The sequence below is a fragment of the Tympanuchus pallidicinctus genome, unplaced genomic scaffold (assembly GCF_026119805.1).
Source record: "Tympanuchus pallidicinctus isolate F22 unplaced genomic scaffold, pur_lepc_1.0 scaffold23, whole genome shotgun sequence".
Taxonomy (NCBI): Eukaryota; Metazoa; Chordata; class Aves; order Galliformes; family Phasianidae; genus Tympanuchus; species Tympanuchus pallidicinctus.
In genome coordinates this window covers 3,291,186-3,314,840 of record NW_026294740.1, presented here as the reverse complement: position 1 = coordinate 3,314,840, position 23,655 = coordinate 3,291,186, and the positions used below count along the sequence as shown (strand labels likewise).

The window sequence follows — 23,655 nt, the reverse complement described above, 5'->3', positions numbered from 1 at the left end:
GTTTGTTTCAACAGTTTCACTTTTATACGTTATCTGGTGCTGCAGTATTTTCTCATAAATTACACTTCTGGAAATTGATATAAGGAAGCCCAAAACTCTTCATTACATGCATTTATTTCAGTAAAATCCTACTAATGGAGTGAATTATTTGTTTTGTATCCTTTTTACTTCCTTCTCTGTCATCAGTTCTCTTACTGAAGTACAGTACTTATAGGTCAGTGTTCTGTCTGCTTCTGCTTCATTTCAGCACAAGTAAAGCAAAGGGAGTTACTGTCAGACTAAATGCACATTTTTTCTTTAATCGGAGTTGAGCCAAGAGTCACATGAAGTGTTTTCCAATGAGTTTGTTCTGCAAGTACACACTGAGTACAAGGCAGTTTGGTTATTTGCAGTGGTGATTCCAGGTATTCACTGGAATAGTTTACTAAGAACCAAGAACTTCAGCAAATATGAATTCCTTGAGCTCTTGATGTTTGAGCTCCACTAACAGAATTCCATGGTATTCTCAGCAAAGCTGTGATGCCAAAGACAGGGAGTTAATGTGTAAAAAGCAGGTCAGTAGATGGTGTTTAGACAAGCTTTCATGAAATGCAGTGAACAAGTAAATACATAATTGGTATTTTGTATTATTTGCCAAAGACATTTGAATAGTCAGATGAAGAAAATCAAAATTGAGAAACGACCTTCTAACAGTTAGAGGGAAAGCACCCTTGGATGTGATGACTGCAGGACTGCTTGCTTGTAATGGTGACTGGTGTGCTGTTGTTTCCATGTAATGACAAGTATGACAATCTGCTATAGCATGTTTTAAGCACTTACATTTCTGTTATCTGATTCACTTTCATCAGACAGTAATTTCTTAAACCTTCTCATTAAGCCACTCTTGTTTTCCTTACACTGTGGGTGATTAACTGTCTATCAGAGAGGAAGTGATGCTCGAGTTATCTGCATCTCCTGGCTGTGTGCTTTGCATTGCTTTTGTTGAATAACTCATGGCCAGCAATGAATATGAGCTGCTGCTGTTCTTCCTGGCCAAGCGCTGCGTTGTGCACAGAGAGGATCTGCACATCCACAGCCATGGCCAGATCCTCCTTCAGGGAGGTTCTAAATTCCCTTCCCAGTTGTGTCACGGATATTTCAGAGGTTGGCTTTACATCATTTAATCTCTTTCTGTGTTCAGTTCCCCACTGACAGAATGGAGGTACTTTCCCTTTTTCCCACCTCTGTCCCTGTCTGTGTGGTCGGTGAGTGATTTACAGCAACGTCTGTGGGTTTGTGCAGAGGTTAAATGGTTGCAGCTGAATCTCACCTGGGCTGACAGACGCCCTGCTGTAGTGCAGCGCTTTGATGGCAGTGCGTGTTTGCTTTCAGTCTCACCTGTTCCATCGAGGATTAGGTGCTGAAGTTGTGTTATCTTTTTGCAGCTGCTGCAAGTCCTTTGCATATGTTGGCAACCCACGCGTCCGCCTCGGCATCGCTTCCAACAAAGCGCCAGAATGGAGACCAGTCGGAACAGCAGGAACTGAAACGTATCAAAACAGAGGATGGGGAGAGCATAGTGATAGCTGTTAACGTGGACACCCCGCCTGTGGCAGTGAGCGATAAAGGCAGCCAGAACTAGAAACTTAGAGTTTGCTTTCTTTCTTTCTTTCTTTTTTTTTTTTTTTTTAAACAAACAAAAACAAAAAAACACACACAAAAAAAAAAAAACCAACAACAAACTCCGTGGTGCCAAAAGGAGACACTTAAATATAACACCTAAAATCTTGGAACATGTTCTCACGCAGTGGGGAAAGGGGCCCTGTGATCAGACTTCAACGTTCAGCACTGAAAAATAAACCAACACAGGTGGCCTTAAAACTTGGTAACTTAAAGTCAAACTGCAAAACATGTTGTTCCAGAGGCTGTGACCCCGCTCCTCCCTGCCCCTATGAACTGTGTGCGCTGAGAAGTACAGTGCTGGGGAGGGCTGCAGCTTTAAAAAAGTCTTTATCAGATGATTTTAAGGACTGAGCATCTCAGTGTAACGGCAGCATGATAAGCGCTTAGTGTGAACTGGTTTCAAACGATTGTATATTCCTCAAAGGGAACAGAGGCAAGGAGCCATTTCCTACATCTTGGCAGCTAGCCTTTCATAATGACCTACCCAATGCAGTTGTTGGTAGATATGCAGTATTTTGTTGTTCACATGTGGAATTAGAAATTTTTGAGGTGTATTTTCATTTCTTTGCAAAACGATGGGGTCTTTGACATTTCAAATCACTCCATTTCTACTCCGGAAACTTTGGAATCACACAATACTTTTCATGTGAAATTTTGTTTGGTAAAAAACTGAATGTAGGGTTTTTTTAACCGACGGAATGATTTACTTTTGTCTGTCCTCTTAAAGTTCAGATAAAGCTACTTTATTACATCTGCAAATTTTCATATTTTAGCAGTTGCCTGATAAATTTAATCAAATTTTATTACCATGTGTAGTGATCAAATGCTTCTTTGGGCTTGCATGTAACTGATTAGAAATTACGATGTAAATGAGCCGTTAACTGACGTAAAGAACTGCTATGAATTTGACCAGAGCTGCACTTATCTGTTTCTCTCTCTGCTACCTTTTGCTGTTTGTTACTTTGTGTTGACTTTGACTGTCCCTGGCATATTTTTCCAGTCTAAAGTAAAACGAGAGTCTCGCTTAATATTGTGTATGTTTAAGATAACAGACTGTTCTTCATTTAGAAAAGATAAAATTCTTTATCACGAGTCCTTTTAAAAAGAGAGTTAAAATTATCTTGTCAGAGGTATATTCGATATTTTTAAGCTTAAGCACCCATCTGTAGGAATTAATCTGACCAGTTTTCTCCGTAACACTTCTGATGTCAAACACTGACCCGGGTCTCCATCCACAGTAGCTGTTGTGGTTTTCTAACAGTGGCTACCGAATGATTACAATAAAGAAGACTTAAGTGTGTGTTCTGCAGTTGAACATTTTAAAATGTAGTGGCAATTTCTCACTTTAATTGTGGTAATAGATTCCACTTTACAGTAAAAAACGCGAGCTGAGCGCGAGGCTGCTGTTCAGTCTTCAGTTCACATCATGTCTTATTTCTTCTCGCAGCACGGTGAGTGAGCGCTGCACAGCTGGCTTGATTTGAACCTGATTTTTGTCACTTTCTGTAATAATGATGCATTATTTATATTTCCTTTTCCGCTACGAAAGGAAAAGAACTGTGTTTTCTCGACGGACTGAACAGTTTGGAGTGGTTTATTGAGGCAGCTTTTGGAACTATTTACCTAAAGACCAAATACGAGAAATCTGTACAAGTTTTGTGTTCATCCACAAAATGGAACTGTTACAATGATGTCTCTGCAGATAATACATATTAAAAATCTATTTAAAAAAACCAACAACAGAACTCTACACAAGCTGAATTTATAACAGGCATTTAAAACAAAGAGCGTAACCTGAAAAAAAACCATTTCTGTAAAACTGCAAGATTTTCTTTAGAGGTTTTAAAAATAAAAAAGTAAAGTTTTAACATACTTTTTTTAAGAAAACAAAATCCAGTACTAGTAATTTAATTTGGTGTTGAATGAATCGATTAGAATGTGGTTTATTTTCAGAAGTGAGAATCTGTTCACAACTAGGGCTAGGTGAATAATAGTGTATAAGATTTTTTTAAATAAAATTAAATTTTATTCAGCAAATTAACTAAGTTGGAATGACTCAACAAGTGTGTTTGACAACCGTGCAACACGTGCAACGTCGTGCTGACGGTGCAGAGGCTGCCGGCGGCGCTGAGGAAGCGCTGCTGGTGTGGCAGCAGCTGGGACTCTGAGCACAGGGATGTGTGGATGTGCTTTGGGCCCCGTTCTGTAGTGCTGCTGGTGGCACACATTGGTTGTGTGGGGTTTGGAGCTTTGCTCGGATGGAGAAACCCTTCAGTAAAGCCGTGCAATAGGAGAAGACCGCTCACCTTTTCCGTACAGCGCCGTGTTTGTGGTGATGCTGACCTTTGGGATCATCTCTCGTCTGTTTGTCGGGTGCAGGTTCCTCTGCCTCGCTTGGCACCAGGCTGGGCAGTGGGGCTGTTCCAGGGTGTTGCACCCTGCTGTGTATGCAGCTGTGTGCTTCCCCTCGTTGGTACAGCAGTGCTTCCCACGCGGTATTGCAGGCTGAATGGCGCAGCTGTCACACGGCTGTGTTTCAGCTGATGCTCCTGACCTTTCTGAAATTGCTCTCAGCCATGGACTCCTGGAATCAATGTGGTTTTTCTTTTGCAAACAGAAAATTTCTTGAGATGGTTCTTGCTTATGAAGATTTGACCTCTCTAGGGTTGATGTCACCTGTCTGTTAACTTGTATGTTTTGCAGTGCTTGGTGTGATTTCCTTTTGTGCTCCTGCGCAGCCAGTTTGGTGTTCCATCTGCTGAAAGCTTATGTGTAGTCCTTGAAAATGGTTGGGTGTAAGCAAACAACATACAGTGTTCTAATTGGAATTTAAGGACAACTTAAAAAACAAAGAAACAACAACCCAGCTTAATTTTCTTTAGAGCTGCCCTGATTTTCATTGCCTGTCATTGGGTTTGCTGCAAGGTGTAAAAGATTCAGGAATCTGATCTAATTTTCATCGTGTCTGGTTGCTTTCCTCCCTGCCCCTCCCTTTCTAAAACAGATTCAGAATTCTGATATACAGCAGACCCAACCACGCATCTAATTCTGGTGACAGATGCCTTTATCTGCACTGCCAGCATGTTGTGTCCTTCCGTGACGTAGCTCCCAGCCTTCCCACCCGGTTTGTTTCTGTGTTGTGGCCCCAGATGCAGCCAGCACCAATGTGGGGATGGGGAAGGAGGCGGCATCTGGACAGATGACATCTTTGCCTTTGGGTGTGACAGCTCTGTCCTCGTGCTGGATGTCGTCATGGGGTTGTGGGGTGTCTCATACAGCAAAGCAACGCTGAGTCTTCCATGAGAGCCAGAGGGCTGTGGATGGGCTGGGAAGAAAAGCTGCTTCTGGTCAGTGCGTTGTCTCAGTTTGGAGTTGCTGCACCGTCTCCTCGCCCACCCTCTGCAATTATCTCAGCATGTGAAGCACAACAGCAGCAGCCCTCCTCGTGCCGGCCTTCCTTCTGATGGTGCAGGTAAATATGATGCTATTCCCTCTCACACCTGAGAGCACTCCTGCTTTGGAAGTGCTTTGCAGCGCACGCTGTTGGCTGGGAGGCAAAGCTGGGAGGACTTCTATGTTCCCTTTGATGGTATTTGTAATGCAGGTTCATTTTAAACTTGGAGCTTTTACAATTACCTCACTCCATAAGTGGAACTTCAGGTAACAGTCTGTGTTAGAATGTTGTTGTAAATTGATTCTGGTTTCCCAAAAAAGGTAAGTTTTGGTTGGAAGAGGTTGGAAGTCACTGATACAGACTTTGATTTAGATAGTGTGAATTTGATAGTTGTGAGATAGATACGCAGCAGCATTTACACCACATCCAGTGCTTCCATTAACCTTTCTGTACTTGTCTTAACTACATGGTATAACATTCTTACTGCGAATCCTCAGTTGCTTGGTATGTAGAGTGAGGCCTTCGTTTATTACATAATAATAAGCTGTAATATTTTGCCTAGGTCTGTGGAGCTTCCTGAAATGATTGTTTTGCTTCAAAGCCTGACACAAAATTAATCGATAAAGAGAGCATCTGAAGTTGGGAAGTGCAGGGCCTGCTTTAACCGCCATGTTCATCTTTGTGCAGCTGGTTTCTTTCCCAGCTAATGTTCAAGCCCAACCTGCTTTTTTTTAATTTTTTTTCTCCCTATCTTTCCTCATCTTAATCCATGAGAACCCCGTGCTGGCATTTGGTGCTGAGGTCAGGGATGCAGCCAGAGAGCGGCGGTAGCTCAGGGATTGGATTTTGGCACAGATGTGGCTGTGGCTTCTGGTGCCTGCTGGCAAATACTTGGAATTACCTGGAAATTAATTGCTAATCTAGTTTTCCTTTCAGGACAGTGGCGTGACACAGCCACTATGGAAAGAGAGAAGAAAACGAGGAAGAGGTGGTGTTTGGTTACGTGTAAATAACAGACAAAACCTAAGATGACAGTAACTGAAATCCTGCTGCTGGTGGAAACGCTGCTTTTCAGGAATAGCGGTAACTTTAGACTGACCAAATGTGCACCTTACTCCTGACTGCCAGCAGATGCAGCCTGCACCACAGGCAGCTGCACTGAAAGGAATAAAAGCTATTGGATCTGTGGATGGTGATGCTCACCTCCAGCTGACAATTTGTCATTTTGAAATGTATTTAATCCTCTTTTGTCACGTAGAACAGACTTCTGACTGCTTGCCTTGCTCGCAAGGAGCCGGTTGCTCACTCTGGTCCTTCAGTTGCCTTGTGTTCACTGCGTGCTCCTCCATGTGAACAAAGCAAGTCCTGACAGCCTGCCCAGGAGGACCAGAGCGTGTCTTTGTCAGAGCTGGAACACGGGTGAGTGTCGCTGTGAGGCAGCGCAGGGGGCTGTGCTGGTGCCACTGTTAGTTCTGAGCTTCAGTGTAACTGGATGCTTCAGCAGTGCAGTACCGTAAATAAATCAGCAGGGTGGAGACGTGGTCTCGTTCTTCAACCTTTTGGAGAGAGCAGCTAAAATACTGTTAATGTGGTTGTAGAGGTACGTTGATCAAGTATTGCTTTTACTGCAATCGTTTTCAGTTAGAATGATGTACTTCATGTTCTGCGCCCAAAAGTGATGTAAGGAAGCACTGGCTGAGCAGCCTGCAGCCTGCAGCAGGTGGGAAGACCTATTTTTAACTCATTTTCAATGGCTGTAAAGATGTAGAACGAGGCCGTGGCACTGCAGTCAGTATATTTAGCCATGTGCTATGGATTCAGTTGTCAGTTTGTCAGTGTTTGGGTTTGTAGTTGGTGTCACACCAGAACAGGGAACATTTTATGTTTGGAAGAGCTTTAATTATCCAGGCAGTCTGCTCATAGTCTTTCTGGTCACCGCTATGGTTGATTGAATGGAAGGTCAGGGGATGGTGCTTCAGTAGATGATGAGAGGTGAAACCTTCAAGGCAGTGTGCAGAAGGCTTCGTGTTTAGTTAAAGTCATTTCCTTGCTTTGTGCAGCTGACTGAGCACGAGCAGCTCTCTGCAGTGCATGTTGCTGAGGCAGAGGGAAAGGATCATCCTTACAGAACAGTTTCTGATGGCTTCCTGCCCTGCTCCTGGGAGACCGCAGTCCAGTCATTCTGCTAATGCAGCAGTTAAGGGTGAGCTTCAGAACAGCAGCACATAGGGATGGTGCAGTAAACAGTGATGCAGTAGGGATCCAGAACAGCACTGGTTTGCACTGGAAGTGGGACTGGTGCTGAGATGGTCTCTTTCTGGTATAAATAGCAGCATTTCCTAGGCAGCAATCTCTGCACTTCATGGCCTGCATTACCAGGCTCCAAGCAGCACAAATCTGTTTGTCCTCTACCATCCAGCACTGTTTGCTCAGCTAAATATTCCCTAAAGCCTGCAGCAATAGGAACTTTGGGTGTGATCGTGAGTACAGCAAAATTAGTCACTTTTATTTAAAAGAAATAACATATTACAAATAAGTGTGCAAAACAATTTGTGATTAAATACACATAAAAGCAACATGCAACCTTGACATCGAAGTCTGCGTAGAAGTTAGTCCTCAGTATGTTACATGACACTAAAAGAAACTGTCAAATGTAGAGAGTCTGCACCTAAACAATCTTAATGTGAACTGGGATGTCAGATTTGAAGCATCTGTGAAATTAAATTTCAGAAGAGCAAGACTTCCCTCCCCCAAGTGCCGAGAGCTTGTGTCTATTTCAGTTCCTAGTTTAGTATTTTGTGCCTTAACCCAGCATTAAATCTTAACTGCTGCACAACCTGGGGAAAGAGTTTGCAACTGATTTATTCTAACCTACCCCTCCTAAGGTAAACGTAATGCAGTACAACATCTCAAAGAAAAAAAAACAACTTTGCACATTTAAAGCCAGTGCAGAGCAGCTGCTCTGTGCCACCTGGTTCATGTATTGCGCTGGATGCGTAAGCAGCCACTCCACTCTTCCAGTTGAAGTACAGGAATTTTCCAAGCAATCTGTACAGCTGTGACAGCAGGACCACGGGTGGTGGTTTTTCCTTTTGAACCTGGAACGGCTGTTCCCTTACAGAAGGAACTGCCTCTACAGCTGCAGGAGTTCCCCATGCCCGTGTCCTGGCTGCTTGCTCCACGCACTGAGGAGAGGTTAGTTGGGTCAGCAAATGCCTAAATGTGCCTTCAGCTACTATGTACAGTTTGGCACCTTTTGACCATTAGTGCTGATCATTCAACTCAGCCACTGTGGGCAGGTGGACACAAGCAGTGGGCTGCAGCCACAGGACGACCCCCAGCCAACCAACACGGCTCAAGCTCCAGTCTTTTCTGGCTACGCACCTCTCCTCTGGTACACTGAGATGTGTTCAGGGAAAGGGGAAAGGCTGAAGTCCTTTTGTAGCCCGGCTGGTGGAGTTATATTTGGGTTTGAGTGGAAGTATTGCCCCCCACTTCCGGCACTGCCTAAAATCTTCTGCTTTCACATCCCTTTTTCTAAGGCTAGTCCTGACATTTGCACAGCGCCCTGCAGATCTTTCAGTGTGGCAGGCACTCGTGTTTTAACTGAAGTCATTTCACAGTTTAAAGAGAAACCCAATAGGCACAAGCTTTTTGAAAGCCACAACTTGAAAACTTGAATTGATGACAGTAATCCAAAGAGATTTTAATGATGAAAGCTTGCAGAAATGAGAATAAACAAATGTAGTCCCCTACTTCAGAGCTTGTTCCGATCGTGGTGGGCCAGGCTTCTCACTGAGGTCTGCTAAACTTCTTGATCAGCATTGGACATTCATATACTGTCCTCCCAAAGATGCAGAATAGCCAAGGCAGTACTTTGACCTGTGCACTCCCTCACTTCAGTCAAAGCTTGTCATCGGTCATTTCGAGAAACTGAGCATAGACATCCCTTGAGCATTCCCCTTTTTGGTTGAACAAGAACTTGTAGTAGCTGCCATCTGCACATATTGCTGAAACAAAAACAAAGTCATTTTCAGTTCAGCTGTTTGAGAAGTGCTGTTCTCTTACCTCGTTTAAACTGACAGAGGTGTCCTGCAAGAATCTGAAAAGCCTGAGATAAATTGCTCCTCATGCAGTGTCTGTCAGCCTGCCAGGTGGCTGCGCTGTGAGCAGGCCCTCAGCCCAGTCTGGCAGCAGCAGCTCCTGCTCACACCTGCCACGCTGTCTCATCTGAACACTCCTTCCAGCTCCAAACAAGCATGGTGCAAAATCTGCTTCTCCAGACAGAACCTGGAGGACCCCCTGGTACTTACCTAAGACAGCATTTGGCTCTGTTCCAAAGGCACAAATGCACGGAGAGCCTGAGGGAACCTGAAATTTGGAGAAACTCCATTTGGAACTGAAGTACTTAGGGAGAAAGCTGGCAGAGGCCAAACTGAAAGGAAGAAAAAAAAGAAACAGACAACTCAGTGAAGCGTTGACCAGTGTTGACTTAGAAGTGCTGGCACATCTGAACAAGTCTCAGGGCTGCTACTGTAACTGACTGCCTGTTTCCTTCAGCTAAGCATCAGGCAATATTTGCAGTTCTGCTCCCAGGGACGGGTGACTGTACAACTACCTTTCTGGCTTTCTGGGTTTTAAGTGACTGCCAAAACTGCTAAGAGGACTGATTTTAGTAGAGATCCCTTTGTGTAACTACCACAGTATGATCGTGCTATGAATAAATTCCTCAGCCACTGGAAAAGCCCCACCATCCCACTGGAAGAACTCTACAGCTCCATGAAGGGCAGAAAAATGGCAGTTGCTAAGCAGTCCTAAATTTGCAGTTATATTCAAGCAGAACAACAGATTACTATTAGCAGCTCAAGTGGCAGCTCAAGTGATGTAGGTATTGGTTGTTGCTGTTGCTCGGGGAGCCATTATCTGACAGGCCCAGTGCTTTATTGCAAGGGCAGCCAGTCCTTCCACGCAGGCTTCGGAATGGCTTAAAACCTACCTTGACTGCTTATTTCTTTTGGGGTCTTCTGCAGCAAAAATATGTACTGTGCCATGGTCACTGGATACGCAGATTAAGGAAGCATCCTGATTGAAGTTAATGCTGTAGAGAATAAGGACAGCTGCAGTATTTCCACTGAAACATATCCCCATTTCCTGTGTGTAAAATCTCACTTATGCTGTTGTCTGGGGCAGCTGTCATCCTGCCCGCGGAGGTGTTAATGGCTCCTCCAGTTCAGTGCAGTTTTGCTGACTGGAATGAACACCTCTTCAGAGGTAAGTACACACATCAGAACACAGAGGACCTGGTTCATCAGTAACAGCCAAGCTGCAGACTGCCCTGGGATGGACACAACTGACGTGATCTGTTCTGCCACTTGTATTAAAAGAAAATGTACAGTTGCTGCTCCAATCAGCAGACAGGTAAATACAATTAAATACAATGGGAAACACTTCTACACCCAAAGGCTGAGGCTAAGTAGAAGAAAGCAGTTTTCCCCCTCTTCACTGGAAAGTGTTTCAGGCAGCGGACTGAGAGTCAAACTTCTGCCTCAGGCTCTTGCACACAGGGAGGCAGTGTGTTACGATAAACGTTATGCTCACACCAGGTACTCACCCTCCTGGTCTCTCTGGGAAGCATTCAGCTGCATTGCTGCCTTCCCCATATTCCCGTGTGAAGTTCCCACCCAGCTACAGCCTGTTCTATACAGAAATGTGCATCTACCAGGGTGCAGCCCTAGGCACGGTCCCACTGCGATGGCTTTTCCTCACCCATACTGAGCAGAGGAAGCAGCACAGTGCACACAGTCCCCAGCGTGGCCCTGGGCCCCCTGACCACCAAAAGTGTTTTGCTTTGTGCCCATGGCAGTGCAGCTTTCCTTTGCTTTTTGAAAGAGGCTCGGCTGCCATTCCCCAGGTGTAACAGCACCCTAAAGAAGACAAAGCAGAAGCAATTAAACATACCAGTATATATTGGCCGCCTGTGATCCTCTGCGTAGCTCCTGGATTAAATGCCCTGATGAAGTATCAAATATTCTTATGAGGGTCCCCTTGAGAAGGAATCGAGCATTGTATTAGGACATACAGTACGTTCAATATGGCTGTTTGCCTGAAACAAATTGTCTGAAAATGCTGTTTGAGCTCTATCCAAAAGAAAAACTGAAAGCCACAGGAATAGTCTCTTAGCATCATCCAGTAGCTCACTATTCTTTTTAGCAGTGGAGTTTGCAGCTCGAAAAGCTCCATTCAGAAGAATTCCAGTAGCTATGCCTAGTTAAGAGAGACTGTGACTGCTTTTTTTCAGGCTTCTTTGAACTACGGGTTGTACAGCAGAACCTATTCCAAACACTGGTGGAATTAATTTAGATCATCCTTGAGAAACTCACTGTAGCTGAGGGAGAGAAGGCAGCAAGCACTCAGCCTGCCCCCTACACACCTGCCTTACGCTCACTGGGACAGCTGGGAGCCCTCCCTGGGAAGAGGAAGCTCAGGAGGCAGACTCCACTGACACCCATACAGGGACACAGGTCTGTGACTCGCTGTGTGTTCCCTCTACATGTCTGCATCAATCCCAAAGCAATCTGTACTACACAGGAATGCCAGGGTTTTGTCAGCATATTGAACTCTGCAGCCCTATGAAACTCAAGCCCACACAAAGTGCAGTCAGTTCTCCAGTAACCTTTATACTGGTTTATTTTTGCACACTATGAACACGCCTGCAGTGTGTGTATGAGAACTGCAGTCCTCCACTGTAAGTCCTGCTTGCCTGTATAACTTTAAAGCCAGTGAGTAAGAAAACTTAAATAGAACCTAACAAAGGTCTTTAAAAAAACAACAACTAACCAAAGAAAGCAAAACAAAGAAAATCCACTGAATAGTATTTACTGAAGAAAGCATGAACTGATGAACTGCTTGGGCCAAATTCCATACAAATTTCACTGAAGGGTCAGAGCTACAGTCAGCTAGAATATGAATGCTACCTTAAGTGCTGCATTTCCATTGCTGTTTGAATTTCCTGAAGAAGCAGTAAAGAAAAAAGTATGTTTCAAAGACAAATGGACCAGTGAGTTACATCTGTGCCTTTCCCATGAGAGGACACAACTCCCTATTTTGGAAGAGTTCCCACACTAAAATGGGCAGGAAGTCAGAGGTACGTGGTCATCGTTCTTACTTTCTCTGATGCTGTTGCAATTCTTGTTCCCTGCAGGTTTAATGCTATGCAGCTCAGGACGCCTTCGTGAGCAGGTATGTCCACGGGAGGCTTCTCTGTGTTGGCCAGATCCACGATCTGCACGTGCCCAGTGTGTGTTCCAGGAAACGCAAGGAGGGAATTATTACTATTTGGACAAAGGACACAGAGACCTGCAAAACAAAAAAAGGAAAATAACTTTGTAGCTTCCACGACCCAAAGCGTTGTTCAAACCAGTTTGCAAAATATCAGTAATTGGAGAACAAACATAAGTGGTCAATCAGAAATTCCTTTTAATGTCTTTTGGTATTGCAGAATCCCAAAATCCGATCCATCCATAGGTGCAGACCATAAAGAAGGAGCACAGCATAATTTTAACTCCCTCCCATCGTGACTTTAAAGTAATCTGTTTGCTATCCAACATCTAGGTGCTTTCAGAGATCGGCTCTGTCAGTCTGGTAGAGCAAAGCTATTTAAAATAAAATAAAATGAAAGTCTCCTTAGCAGCTTAAGAGAGCAAAGAGTTTGCAGCAGGTGACACTTTCATTTAGATTTCCACTCAGCCAGCATTTACTTCTCCAGTTTTAGACCTGCACTTAACAAAGCTCATCACAGGTGTGCAGCTGACCTGGAAACGTGTTCACCTCTTCACTCTCAAGGCTCTTCTTCCAGAAAGCCGTTCTGTTTTTTGGTAAGTAAAGGCACTGCAACTGACCTATTCCTTACGCCAAACCTCAGCCCTACCCACCTGTGCCAGAGCTGCTGTCCCTGCACTGCAGCCTGTCCAGGACACTGGCTGACATTTCCAAATCAACTCATTTCAACCAGAGACCAAAGTCATCCCTTGCTGATTAGTCTCTTTCTGACACTGTAGAGAACAAGTCTCCAGACAGTTCTACCTTCATTAGAAAAGAGGAATTGTGCCCTTGGTTGTTGATAATTTCAGCATTATGTTCACAGATGCTTTACATAAGAAAGCATGTAGCTCCTAGGGAAATCAAAGCAGTGACATTATAGGGGTAGAAGAAAAAGCTTTTCAGAGCCAAATGTGGATATAATTTAACAACCATTTTATAAACACAGATCACCTTCAAAGGGCATGGCTACGCTGTTGTAAGTAAAGTGTTGTAAGTAAAGTAAATGATTTACTAAGTGAAACAAAATCAGGCATGTACAGATAAACAGCAGTACAAGAACTAAATAAAACTGCTTCCATTCCCCAGCCCACACACAGCACTAACCTTTAGGGTTGTAGCAGGTTTCAAAGACGTGCAGCTGGTGGGGATTGTGTGTGAATGTGAAAACTTTAATCATGGAATCCAGGACTACCACAATTCTGAAAGACACAAGAAGTTCCTGACTTGGTGCAGGGTAGAAGACAGACGTATTAATTCAGATCTGCAGAGGCTTTCAACAGATTTAACGACTGTAATATTTGTTCCTACTCTCAGCCCTGCAAAAAAAAAAACACCCAAAACCACGCAACTATGAGCCTGCAAAGCACTTTTATCTGGAGCTGTGGCAGCAGAACCCGTCTGCCCACACATACACAGGACTCCAGCTGCTAGCAAATGCTCTTGCTCTAGATTCACTTGATTCACCTCACACACCATACCTACAGACACCACTGCCAGCAGCAGCCATATGAGAACACAGCCCTTTGAAAGAAGGCCACAAAGTCCCACAGGCTTTTTATCAGGCTTCAGATACGCTCCAATTGTGATCTGTTGACCTAAACACCTGCCCCAAGATCCTGTTTTAAATAAAGGACATCAGCAATGAAAGCTAAGTGTTACAGCAAAACCTTTTCATTTCTGTAAATGGCTGGAAATGAGTAAGAGCTGCTCATATAACCTACAAGGCCGACCATTTGGGACACGTGCTGCACCTACCTATCTCTTCGCAGCTTAACTGCTTTGACTTCTGTAGAAAATTCTATCTCAATGACAGTCTTCTTCTTCAGGTCATCCCAGATCATTACTGGAACAGTACAGAGATGACTGTGTTAGTTCACCAAAGCATAGCTGAATATCCATAGAGTCTCTATTAGAACAACTTCTAGTTTCTGAGAAGACCAACAGGTGCCTTCAGCAGCAAAGCCCTCACAGGTTGGCATTCTGCCTAACACCAACCCACCAACCCATTCTATGTCTCCTATAGGCAGGGGCTGGAAAACTCAAAATGCAAAAACAGATAATAAAAATATCTTCTACTAAAGACTATTTTTTTTCCTATTTCTTTATTTCATTGACAGCCCTCCCAATAAGGCAAAGTTTCCATACCAACCCTGCCAACCAAGGGCCGTTTCCCCCCAGAGCTGCTGAGCCAAGATCCCTTTGCAAAGCTAACCAAGCACAGCCTTTGTCACTGCAATGAGTCTGAGAGACTGCAGATAACTGTTAACAAATACTGAGAGCTGCTGCAGCAGCCCTTCCCTTCCAACCTTCAGAACACAAGAGCCCATCTCAAGGCTAGGGTTCAGGCTGGGTGGTTTCACACAGCTTAGCAAGACAAATGTTTGCAAACTGTTTGGTGAGACTCAAGGCAGTACCTTTGTTAGGAGGGTACTTGGGCTTCTTTCCTCCTCCTACGAGTGCTAAATAGTTGCAGCGAAATAACATTTCCACGTGGCCAACACCGCCCTCCGGAAATTCTGGAAGACAAATGTATTTCATTTAAAGCACCACAACCTGTGAAAATGCCTTTTAATTGCTACCAGAGTTACAGGGGAGTTCAAGTTATCCACCACGCTGCTCAGGCATCCACAAAGAATGGTATCTTCTTAACCAAAGAAAACAGGATCCTCCGTGTGGAGGTGACAGACAAGGCAAACCCGAGCACTGCATGACTGAGAAGGGTTGGTTTGTTTGATTTAAGTCCAGGAATCACAGTAAACTTGCTTTGTTCCTCACTCAGATCAGCTCAGATCACTGCTGCTCCTGTCAGCTGGGACAGCCCTCGTTTCACATGCAGAAAAAATCAGCAAGATGTTAAAATTCTATAGAAAGATGCTGCATGAGAGCAGATCAAGCAATACCACAGGAGAGTGATCGTTCCTATTACACACTAATGTTGTAAATATGTTTAGAAAGAATGAGTGGCCAGTTCAAATTCTTTCCCCAGCTAATTGCCCTCATGAACACAGTCTGAGTCTGGTGTTGCTCTATTAAGCCAATGGTGTGGATTTAAAAAATACCAAATATGACGACCAACAAAGTCATGAAGTTCTTCATGTGCAATGGGACCTGGCTTCATAGTCTTGGTGATTTGAGGAAAGAAGACAAAACGTACATATGTGTGACTGAAACAGAATCTTTACTTCTGCTCTCAGGATGTGCCCACAGCTGTTAGGACACCTGAGAAGAATGGTCCACCTGCAGAGAGCCTCCACTCCAGCTGTACACAGTGCAGGACACATAGTGAAAAACAGTGCAGCTGGTACAGCCTGTGTCTTATTTACTGCTAGGAATACAGTTCTACTTTTGTTTTCTTCTTCATACAACCTGAATTGCAGGGGAAGTAGAATAAGATCCCATGATGGTGGAAGAATCAAGTATCAAGCAGAGGATTTGCTATTGGATGCCATTTGAGTTGGGTCTTGGTTTTGTTCACATAGCTTAGAGGGAAGTTTGGCATTCAGCCACAACTGTGGCCTTCGGATGATCCAAGTCACAACCCAAACCTTTTATTTAACAGACTGCCCAGTACTTCCACAGGTGGACACACATTTCAGTAAGAAAGATGGATGAAACTGATCAGCTCTTCCAAAGCTACAGAGAAAGTAGAGATCTCACAAGTAATCAATTGAGAATTGCTGTCAGAAACAGGGATGGGAAAGAACAGCAAAAACATCAGGGGATGAGAGTGGAGGTACTACAATGGAAAGATTTAGACATGTGCATAAATGATAGGATTAAGGGAGATTCAGGTAGGCATTAAGAGGCTCTGCCACACATCTGGTCGAGGAGTTTATGTTGTATGTGACCACACAACTCTGAAGACAGGAAACATTTCACAACAGTTTTCCACGCTCAGAGCTCCTATCAGGGAGAGTTTTGACAACGACCTCAACAGGACTTCAAACTGACTTCTGAACCTGCAGCATGCTGCCACAGATGGAAGTTAGAATGCATGATACTTGTAGAAGAGTTTACTATTAGGAACAGAAAGTCATTTGTCAGCTTTTGTCACATGAATTGTGACTGAAATCTCTTACAGCACTAAAAGCATGCGTGGGTTCATAGGAACTGCAGTGCTATTTTACAATACATTTCTCCTCTTATAAATCTACGTTCTGGTTTATCACCACAGTGACAGCACAGGGAAACCTGTTCACTGTATCAGCTTTCCTTCCGCACTTAAGGTCAGAATCACATCTGGATTTCATTTTCCCTCACTGTGACTCAGTTGAATGCCTGCTGATAAAACCCCATTACCTGTTAACACCGAAACCTTCCTGTGAAGCACAATAGTGTGTTTACTGCTTCGGGATGCTCCCAGCTTTTTTAAGCACAAAGAGAATAGATAGCTTAGAGCACGAGTGTGAGAGGTCTGAATTCACAGTGCTCTCACAAGCAATGCTGCACACAAGTACAAGCAGCTTTACGTCCAGGTCTCCAGTAACAGGGCAGCAGTTTTACTGTTGTGCTCAATCATCCAGGCTGCTGCACGAGGACAGAACAGCTCCTCACGATGGCACACGGTGATGCTGCAGCAAGCAACTCTTCTCCCACTTGTCAGCAGCCACACAACTCATCTCCTGTTTGGGACTACAAACAGCAGTAGCAGCTCCTGCAGTTCAGCCGCTGTACGAAGGTGAGACAACTTCATCAGCAGCCAGCTTTATGCTAATTAGCAGCATCTAAACGAACATCTCACGAGGCAGTGGTGTAAGTGACAGCCCCTCTGACACCAGCAGGGATTTCTTTCATAAGGCTTTATTCTAAGCCTTCCAGGGATGCAAAAGCAAGAATCTTTTTGGAAAAAAATACATACAAAAGGCTGAGCTTCCAACACAAAGCTAGCAAGGTATAATAATTAAGCATTTTACCTTGTTTCTCTTTTTCTTTGAGTGGATCTGCATTATAAACTCGGAATCCATTTTCCATTCCACATGCAAAGCATCCTGTAGTAAAAAGCACATTATACATATACACATATACAGTAACTGGGAGATACACAGAAGATTTAAGGTAGTGCCAGAGGTTAGGAGAGCATCACTCAGTAACTGCACTGTTAAACATAAGCTGAAGAACACTGGGCAGCTTTGCTAATGTTTGCAAGCAGAAAGCACTTGGAGAAGCTGTCCTCTGTGCTGGCCTTGATTGCAAGCAGCACATTCTTAGCATTCTTTTCAAACAGGTGAGGAAACAACAGAAGGAAAGGAGAGCAATTCACAACCCACTGGTATCCCATGCCACAGTACTGGAGGGAAGGAAACATTTTAACTTTTAAGGTCCTTTTGACAGCACAATTACACAGAATCACAGAATCACCCGGGTTGGAAGGGACCTCAAGGATCATGTAGTTCCAACCCCCCTGCCCAGCAGGGCCACCAAACACACACATTCAGATCAGGTTGCCCAGGACCCCGTCCAACCTGGCCTTGAACACGTCCAAGGACGGGGCATCCACAACCTCCCTGGGCAGCCCATTCCAGGGCCTAACCACTCTCCTTGTGAAGAACTTCCCCCTAACATCCAACCTAAATCTTTCCTCCTTCAACTTGGATCCATTTCCCCTAGTCCTGCTGTTGTCAGCCCTTTTGAAGAGTTTACTCCCCTCCTGGCTGTAGGTTCCCTTCAGGTATTGATAGGCTGCAATGAGGTCACCCCGCAGCCTTCTCTTCTCCAGGCTGAACGAGCCCAACTCCCTCAGCCTGTCCTCATAGGGGAGGTGCTCCAGCCCCCTGCTCATCTCAGTCGCCCTCCTCTGGACCCTTTCCAAAATCTCAATGTCTTTCTTGTACTGAGGGCTCCACACCTGGACACAGGACTCCAGATGGGGCCTCACAAGAGCCGAGTAGAGAGGGACGATCACCTCCCTGTCCCTGCTGACCACCCCTCTCCTGATGGAGCCCAGGATCCCATTTGCCTTTCGAGCTGCCAGAGCGCACAATTAAGCAAACCTCTCCCACTTCTTATTAGGTCAGGATTCACTCTGAGGTCGCAATACATGAGAAGAGGGATCTGTTGTTCACGTTTCTATGGAACAGCGCTCACCCAATGTAGTTCCTAAAGAATACTGAAATAAGAGCCTACTAGTGACTAGCTGCCCATAGCATATGGCAGTAGCTTAAGTCTAAACCAGGGAATGATCAGAAGGAAACCTTTGGAAAAGTAATGTTTTAGCTACACGTATGCACAAAGCACAAATGTACTTTTTGGTGGAATCCATCAAAGCAGCAGTATCCTGTCTTACCTGCTAATGGGTGCATGCAGCTACTAACAGAAGTAAATGCCAGTGTGAAACTGGAGCAATCAAAAGTCATTAAGAAGCAGCAAGTGTCACCAGAGATTGCTGACAGAACAATGGGTGCTGTGCAGTTTATAAACACCTATCAGTAATCCAGGGAAAGTCATAATGGCACTGGAGCAGACTTTCATTTCCAGCAGGACTCGGCAAGGCACTCCACACCCTGCTGTACAGACCAGTATTGTACAAGTCTGGTGGTGTCAGCTTTAAGCTTTAACGCATCCTTAGGGTCCCAACACATTGACATCACATGAAGTAGAAGCTTTTAAATCAAGTTTCACACCCTTCTCCGTGCACCACTCTTCAGTTTGCTCTGTTGGTGGGACACAGCAGTGCTCTGTGTGGAGGCTGTGGCACTAATGAGGCCCCACCTCTTCCAGTGTACTTTGCTGGGATAACGAGAAAGCATGTTGTAATGGAAATGTATCTCACTACACAATACTGTACAAAATGAGAACTAGGCAGTTTCTTGCAGCTGGAGTGTGTGTTAATGTAATTATTCTTCCAGTGATAGCCTTAAAACAAAGTACTTTATTTCCAGGAGAGAGGAAGAAGAGGGATGGCAAACCTGCTCCGCACTGGAAGGGCGCTGGGTTTTTGATGCATTGATACCAGCAGCTTGTTACAAAGCCCCACTGAGTATTCCTAATGCAATACAGCACAGACACACCATTTCCTGTAACACTGCTGCAGCTTTTCTGCTGGGCTAACCTTGGGGGCAACACGTGGGCTGCTTTTATGTCTTGGGAATGGTTCCACTCCTAGCTGGAGCACATCAGAACTGAGGGAAGGGGATAAATGTTAGTATTCCCTATGCAGCCGATCACTACTGACACATGAAGTTCTTTGTCATGGCAATCTCTGAGACACAGAAGATCACTGCTACACAACTGGTCCCAGGCTATGGAAGCAGTTTTGGAGCGCAATGTTTTCGATGCGATCGCAGCATTTGCTGATGGGATCACAGGTCTGACAGTTCAGGCACACAGCCATAGTTTGTAACTTAGCACACAGATGGAAAGAGGCTGCCAGAACAGGAGATGGGAACCTCTGCAGCAGTAATTCAGCCTCCTTCAGCAGCAGGATCACATCTTACTCTTGAGAAAGGACAGGCATGTTGTCAAAGAACCACTGACAGAAGGCAATTCAGTTGCTTTTAAAAATTCCCTTTGGAATCCCAGGTAAAACCAGGACCTCCACAGGACTGTGACACCGCAGCTGTGTCTGCTCCTATGGTAAGAAAGCACCATTTCTCAAAAGTCCCTGTGGCACCAGGGTGGGTTTTGTTTGCTCTATTAAAAACAAGGAAAAAGAAAGGATTACATTCACAACTAACCAAGAAGGTACCAGAAGCTGAAGGGGGTAGAAGGGCAAAGAAACTGGTGGGCTTTAGGGCCTAAGACCCAGAAATTGCTACAGTGAAGCCTGGGCATGCCAGCATGGCAGGAGCAGCTCCTGACACGTTCCTGTTCCTTGCAACAGAAAATTTTGTCTAAAGCCATAAGATGCAGCACAGGATCCTACTCATGCCCCACTTTGGGGTCCTCTAAATAAGTGTTTCAGTACACAAAATGAGATCAAATATGTGTTTAAATACCAAAACAAGTCCACACTCCCATCCTCAAACCAGCTTGAGATTAATATCTTCTGGTACGTTAATTTATTATAATGTTTTATCTACTCATTTCCATAAAGTGCTTTAATGTTCCTTTGAAAGCATTATAAAAATGAAGATCCTGAGAGTATTCTGCTTTAAGACAAGGGAGAACACCTTGCACTGTGGGCCATTTTATTTGTTCCTAAATTTAAAATTTAAAAAAAAAAAAAAAAAGCAAAGTTGAACAGCCTAAAAACAAAGTATTGCTCAGAACAGAGCAAGGGAAGAACAGTACAGGAAAACAACGGGTGCCAGTTTTATCACTTGTCCATCACGGAAGTTAAGACTGGGAGAGACGTGTTAGATCTCTCCTCCCATCCTCCAGACTCAATAGGATTGGCTAGTCTTCAATTACCGAGAAATTAGGTTATTGTGGCAATATATGCAGACACCCACACTACTGAGCTTCAGCACTCAAGTGACTCACGTTTCTATTTTCGGTGGAAGCAACATGGAAGAAGTGAGCTTTTCCTCACACCGACTCTTTGGGCAACCAAAGAATTACCATTGTTTAAAGCAATTTGAGGCTCTAGGTGAATACAGATCTTATGTGCTACCTACAGTCCAAAGGCCATCATACCTACCCAGGCTCTGGGAACCTGCAAATAAAAACCAAAATGGTTTTTGCTCCTGGTGTTTTCTGGTTGTTACCCAGTAGGATAGGATGCTAGGAACGAACTGCTCAGCTCACAGAGCATACAGACTCCAAAGACAAGTTCCTTAATATTCTTTGGATTTAAGATTTCATTAAAAAAAAACAACAAAAACAAAGCTAAATTTGTGTTTACTGCTATAAAATTAAGAAATTTAAGAACAAAGAGGTTATGTGCTAAAATGGTGCTCCAAAGGCATTTTGTGGGAGAACAGAATCCCATCTTCTTGTGCCGCTCTCTTTATAACCCAACCCAACCATAGATCAGATATGAAACTGCTGTTACAGACCCCTGCAGGTTTGAAATGAAGCAAATCCGATCTCATCTCTTCTTCCCCCTCTGCTGCAAACACAAGATGAAAACAAGCATGGACTGAGCTGTTGAAAAAGCACTGCTTCTTGACTTTCAAGCCAACATCACTGCTTGAACAGAACTACCTGGAAGCTCATTAACAGCTCGATATCCTACTGACAAACACCTCACTGGAGGTGCTAGAGTAGGAGCACGGAGCAGGCCTTGCTAACACACAGCCTAACAGCAACAGGCACACGCAAGGCTGCCTTAGGCAAGAGTGCTGTGTGGCAAGCCCAAAGGATGTTACCAAATGACGGCTTTCCACTCCTTCTTCCACAAAAGGCCACTTACTCATAGGGCCGGAGCTATTTTTACATTGCAAAAGCCAGAGGAGGCACACGGACCCCTTTTGTAGGGCGGGCTTTTCTCACAGCGGGCAAATAAAGCAAGAGAACCGTTTTGCAGCCGGCCGGCCGCAGCATCCCGCTTTTACCCGCTGATGCGATCAGCAGCTCGAGAACGCAAATCGGACGCGGAGTTACAGCGCTGGCACTGAGAACGCGACGTTCGCTGCTTTACTTTCCCAAGGAACGCCGAGATGCCGATGCTCCCCGCCGCACCGAGCCGGCAGAGCCTTCCTCAGAGCTGGAAGCAGGAGGGTTGGCTCGGCTCTCTATAAACGGCCGCTGAAATCGGAGGCCGCTTCGTCAGCGCAGCGGGAGCCCCGCTCCCGGCCCCGGGCCTCGCCCAGCACGCACCGTCCGAACGGACCGCGCCGAACCGCACCGCACCGCCTTACGGCACCGCACCGCCCCGCAGCCACCGCACGGCACGGCCCGGCCCCGCCGCCTCACCGTGGTCCTGGTTGAAGCCGGCGTACAGCAGCCCGTTGCCGTGCGGGTTGGCCGGCAGCAGGTTCATGGCTCTCGCCCGCTAGCTTCCTCCCGCGGGACTTTAAACCATGGCGGCGCCAGCCCGCCTAAGCCCCGCCGCGGGAGCCCGCCCGAGCCGAGCCGAGCCGAGCCGAGCCGTGGCGGATAGAAAGGCGGCAGCTTCCGACACAGGCAGGCCGCTAGGCGAGCACCGAGGCCATCCACCCGGCGGGGCGGGGATCGCCGAGCGAGCGAACCGTGGTGCGCTGTGCTCCGCCCACGAGGAATGGCGGCGGGGGCGACTTGCTGTGAGGGCGGGCGGTGCTGAGGGCGGATGTGCGCCGTGCGAGCTGAGCCCTGAACGCCCCGAGAAGGAAATATGAATAACATTAACAGTAAATCCACCACCGTTACTATCAAGCGTCGAAACAAAGGTCCAAACGTCTTGGAGCGTTCACGCCTGGGGCAGCCCGCTCCCTTCCACCTCCCCTTCCCTAAAATCACCTTCCATCTCCACCAGGCCTCGCTCAGCCAGGACAGCCCTCAGTGCTGCGTAGAACAGCGCCCGCAGGCTTCAATCACTGCACGGTGACGGCTGCTCCGGCCTCCCCCGGCCTTGCCTGTGCCCTGGCTGGCAGCAGGATGTGAGCAGATCCATGCTAATGGTCTCTCCCAGTTTTCACACTACACGCAGCAGGTAGAAATCAGTGATCTGCTAGTTGAAGAGAACAAGACTTAAAACAGGACAGGAATGTGCACAGAACTCTGCACACAACCAGCAGTGAAACACAGCCAGAACTCCTAGGATTTGGCTGTAACCTCACGCAGCTGCAGGCTGCTATGTACGTTTCCTTAAGCTGTGGAGGTGTGATTTCTGCAGTGCACCGGCTTTATCCTGACGTGCAGCAATGCCTGTGCAGCTCAGCCCAGCAGATGGAGCCTGCTGGTCATGGAGTGAAGCTGCAGCAATGAAAGCAAGCCAGGAGAAATTCCTTCCGCTGCGCTGTTTTCCTATTTGATCTTTAAATATGAAACACTTTTCAAGAAGTGCTGCATTTATCAGTCCAGGTCCTGACATAGCTTTGGCATTTCACTTGTTTTAGTTTTCCCTACTCACACAGAGGGGCTGTGGAAACCTAGTCAGATGCAGGGGGAACATTAAGGATTCCTAACTTGATGGGATCTCCCGTTTGTGAAGATGCCTAGAAGAATTACACCATCACCTCAAAGGATTCCTACTGCTCAAAATGAGTCACAATATTCTTCAAAAAGAAGGGGAACGCTTGACATGTATCCTCCTGCATGATCAGTTCACAGTATTGAAGACAGACGTTGTATTCAAGGTATTTTATCATCCTTTTAAGATGGCTTCATGTTCCTGCTGTCCACTTCAGGTACGCTGTTCTTCCAGTTCTTCTCAAGGAAGATAATGACAACTTTCTCCAATGAAATAAAGCTTAGTAGGA

At 45.4% G+C, this 23,655-nt stretch overlaps 2 protein-coding genes across 3 annotated transcripts in view; one reads left to right on the top strand and one right to left on the bottom strand.

The window, feature by feature from the left end:
• FOXK2 (forkhead box K2) overlaps window positions 1-3,699 on the top strand; it is a 42,060-nt gene extending 38,361 nt beyond the window's left edge. For both annotated transcript variants that reach the window (XM_052687970.1, XM_052687971.1), the window contains exon 9: window positions 1,425-3,699. In XM_052687970.1, the coding sequence (XP_052543930.1) occupies window positions 1,425-1,621 (197 nt within the window). In that variant the 3' untranslated portion in view covers window positions 1,622-3,699. The remainder of the gene's footprint in view (window positions 1-1,424) is intronic.
• Window positions 1,637-22,363, bottom strand: WDR45B (WD repeat domain 45B). The gene is made up of 10 exons (XM_052687984.1): window positions 22,172-22,363; window positions 17,290-17,364; window positions 14,791-14,892; window positions 14,132-14,219; window positions 13,481-13,575; window positions 12,222-12,412; window positions 11,015-11,100; window positions 10,053-10,154; window positions 9,370-9,491; window positions 1,637-9,066 (listed from the first exon to the last, which is right to left on the bottom strand). The coding sequence occupies exons 1-10, from the start codon at window positions 22,236-22,238 to the stop codon at window positions 8,960-8,962; spliced, it is 1,035 nt and encodes a 344-aa protein (XP_052543944.1). The 5' UTR covers window positions 22,239-22,363; the 3' UTR covers window positions 1,637-8,959.
• Between the last annotated feature and the right edge of the window lie 1,292 nt (window positions 22,364-23,655).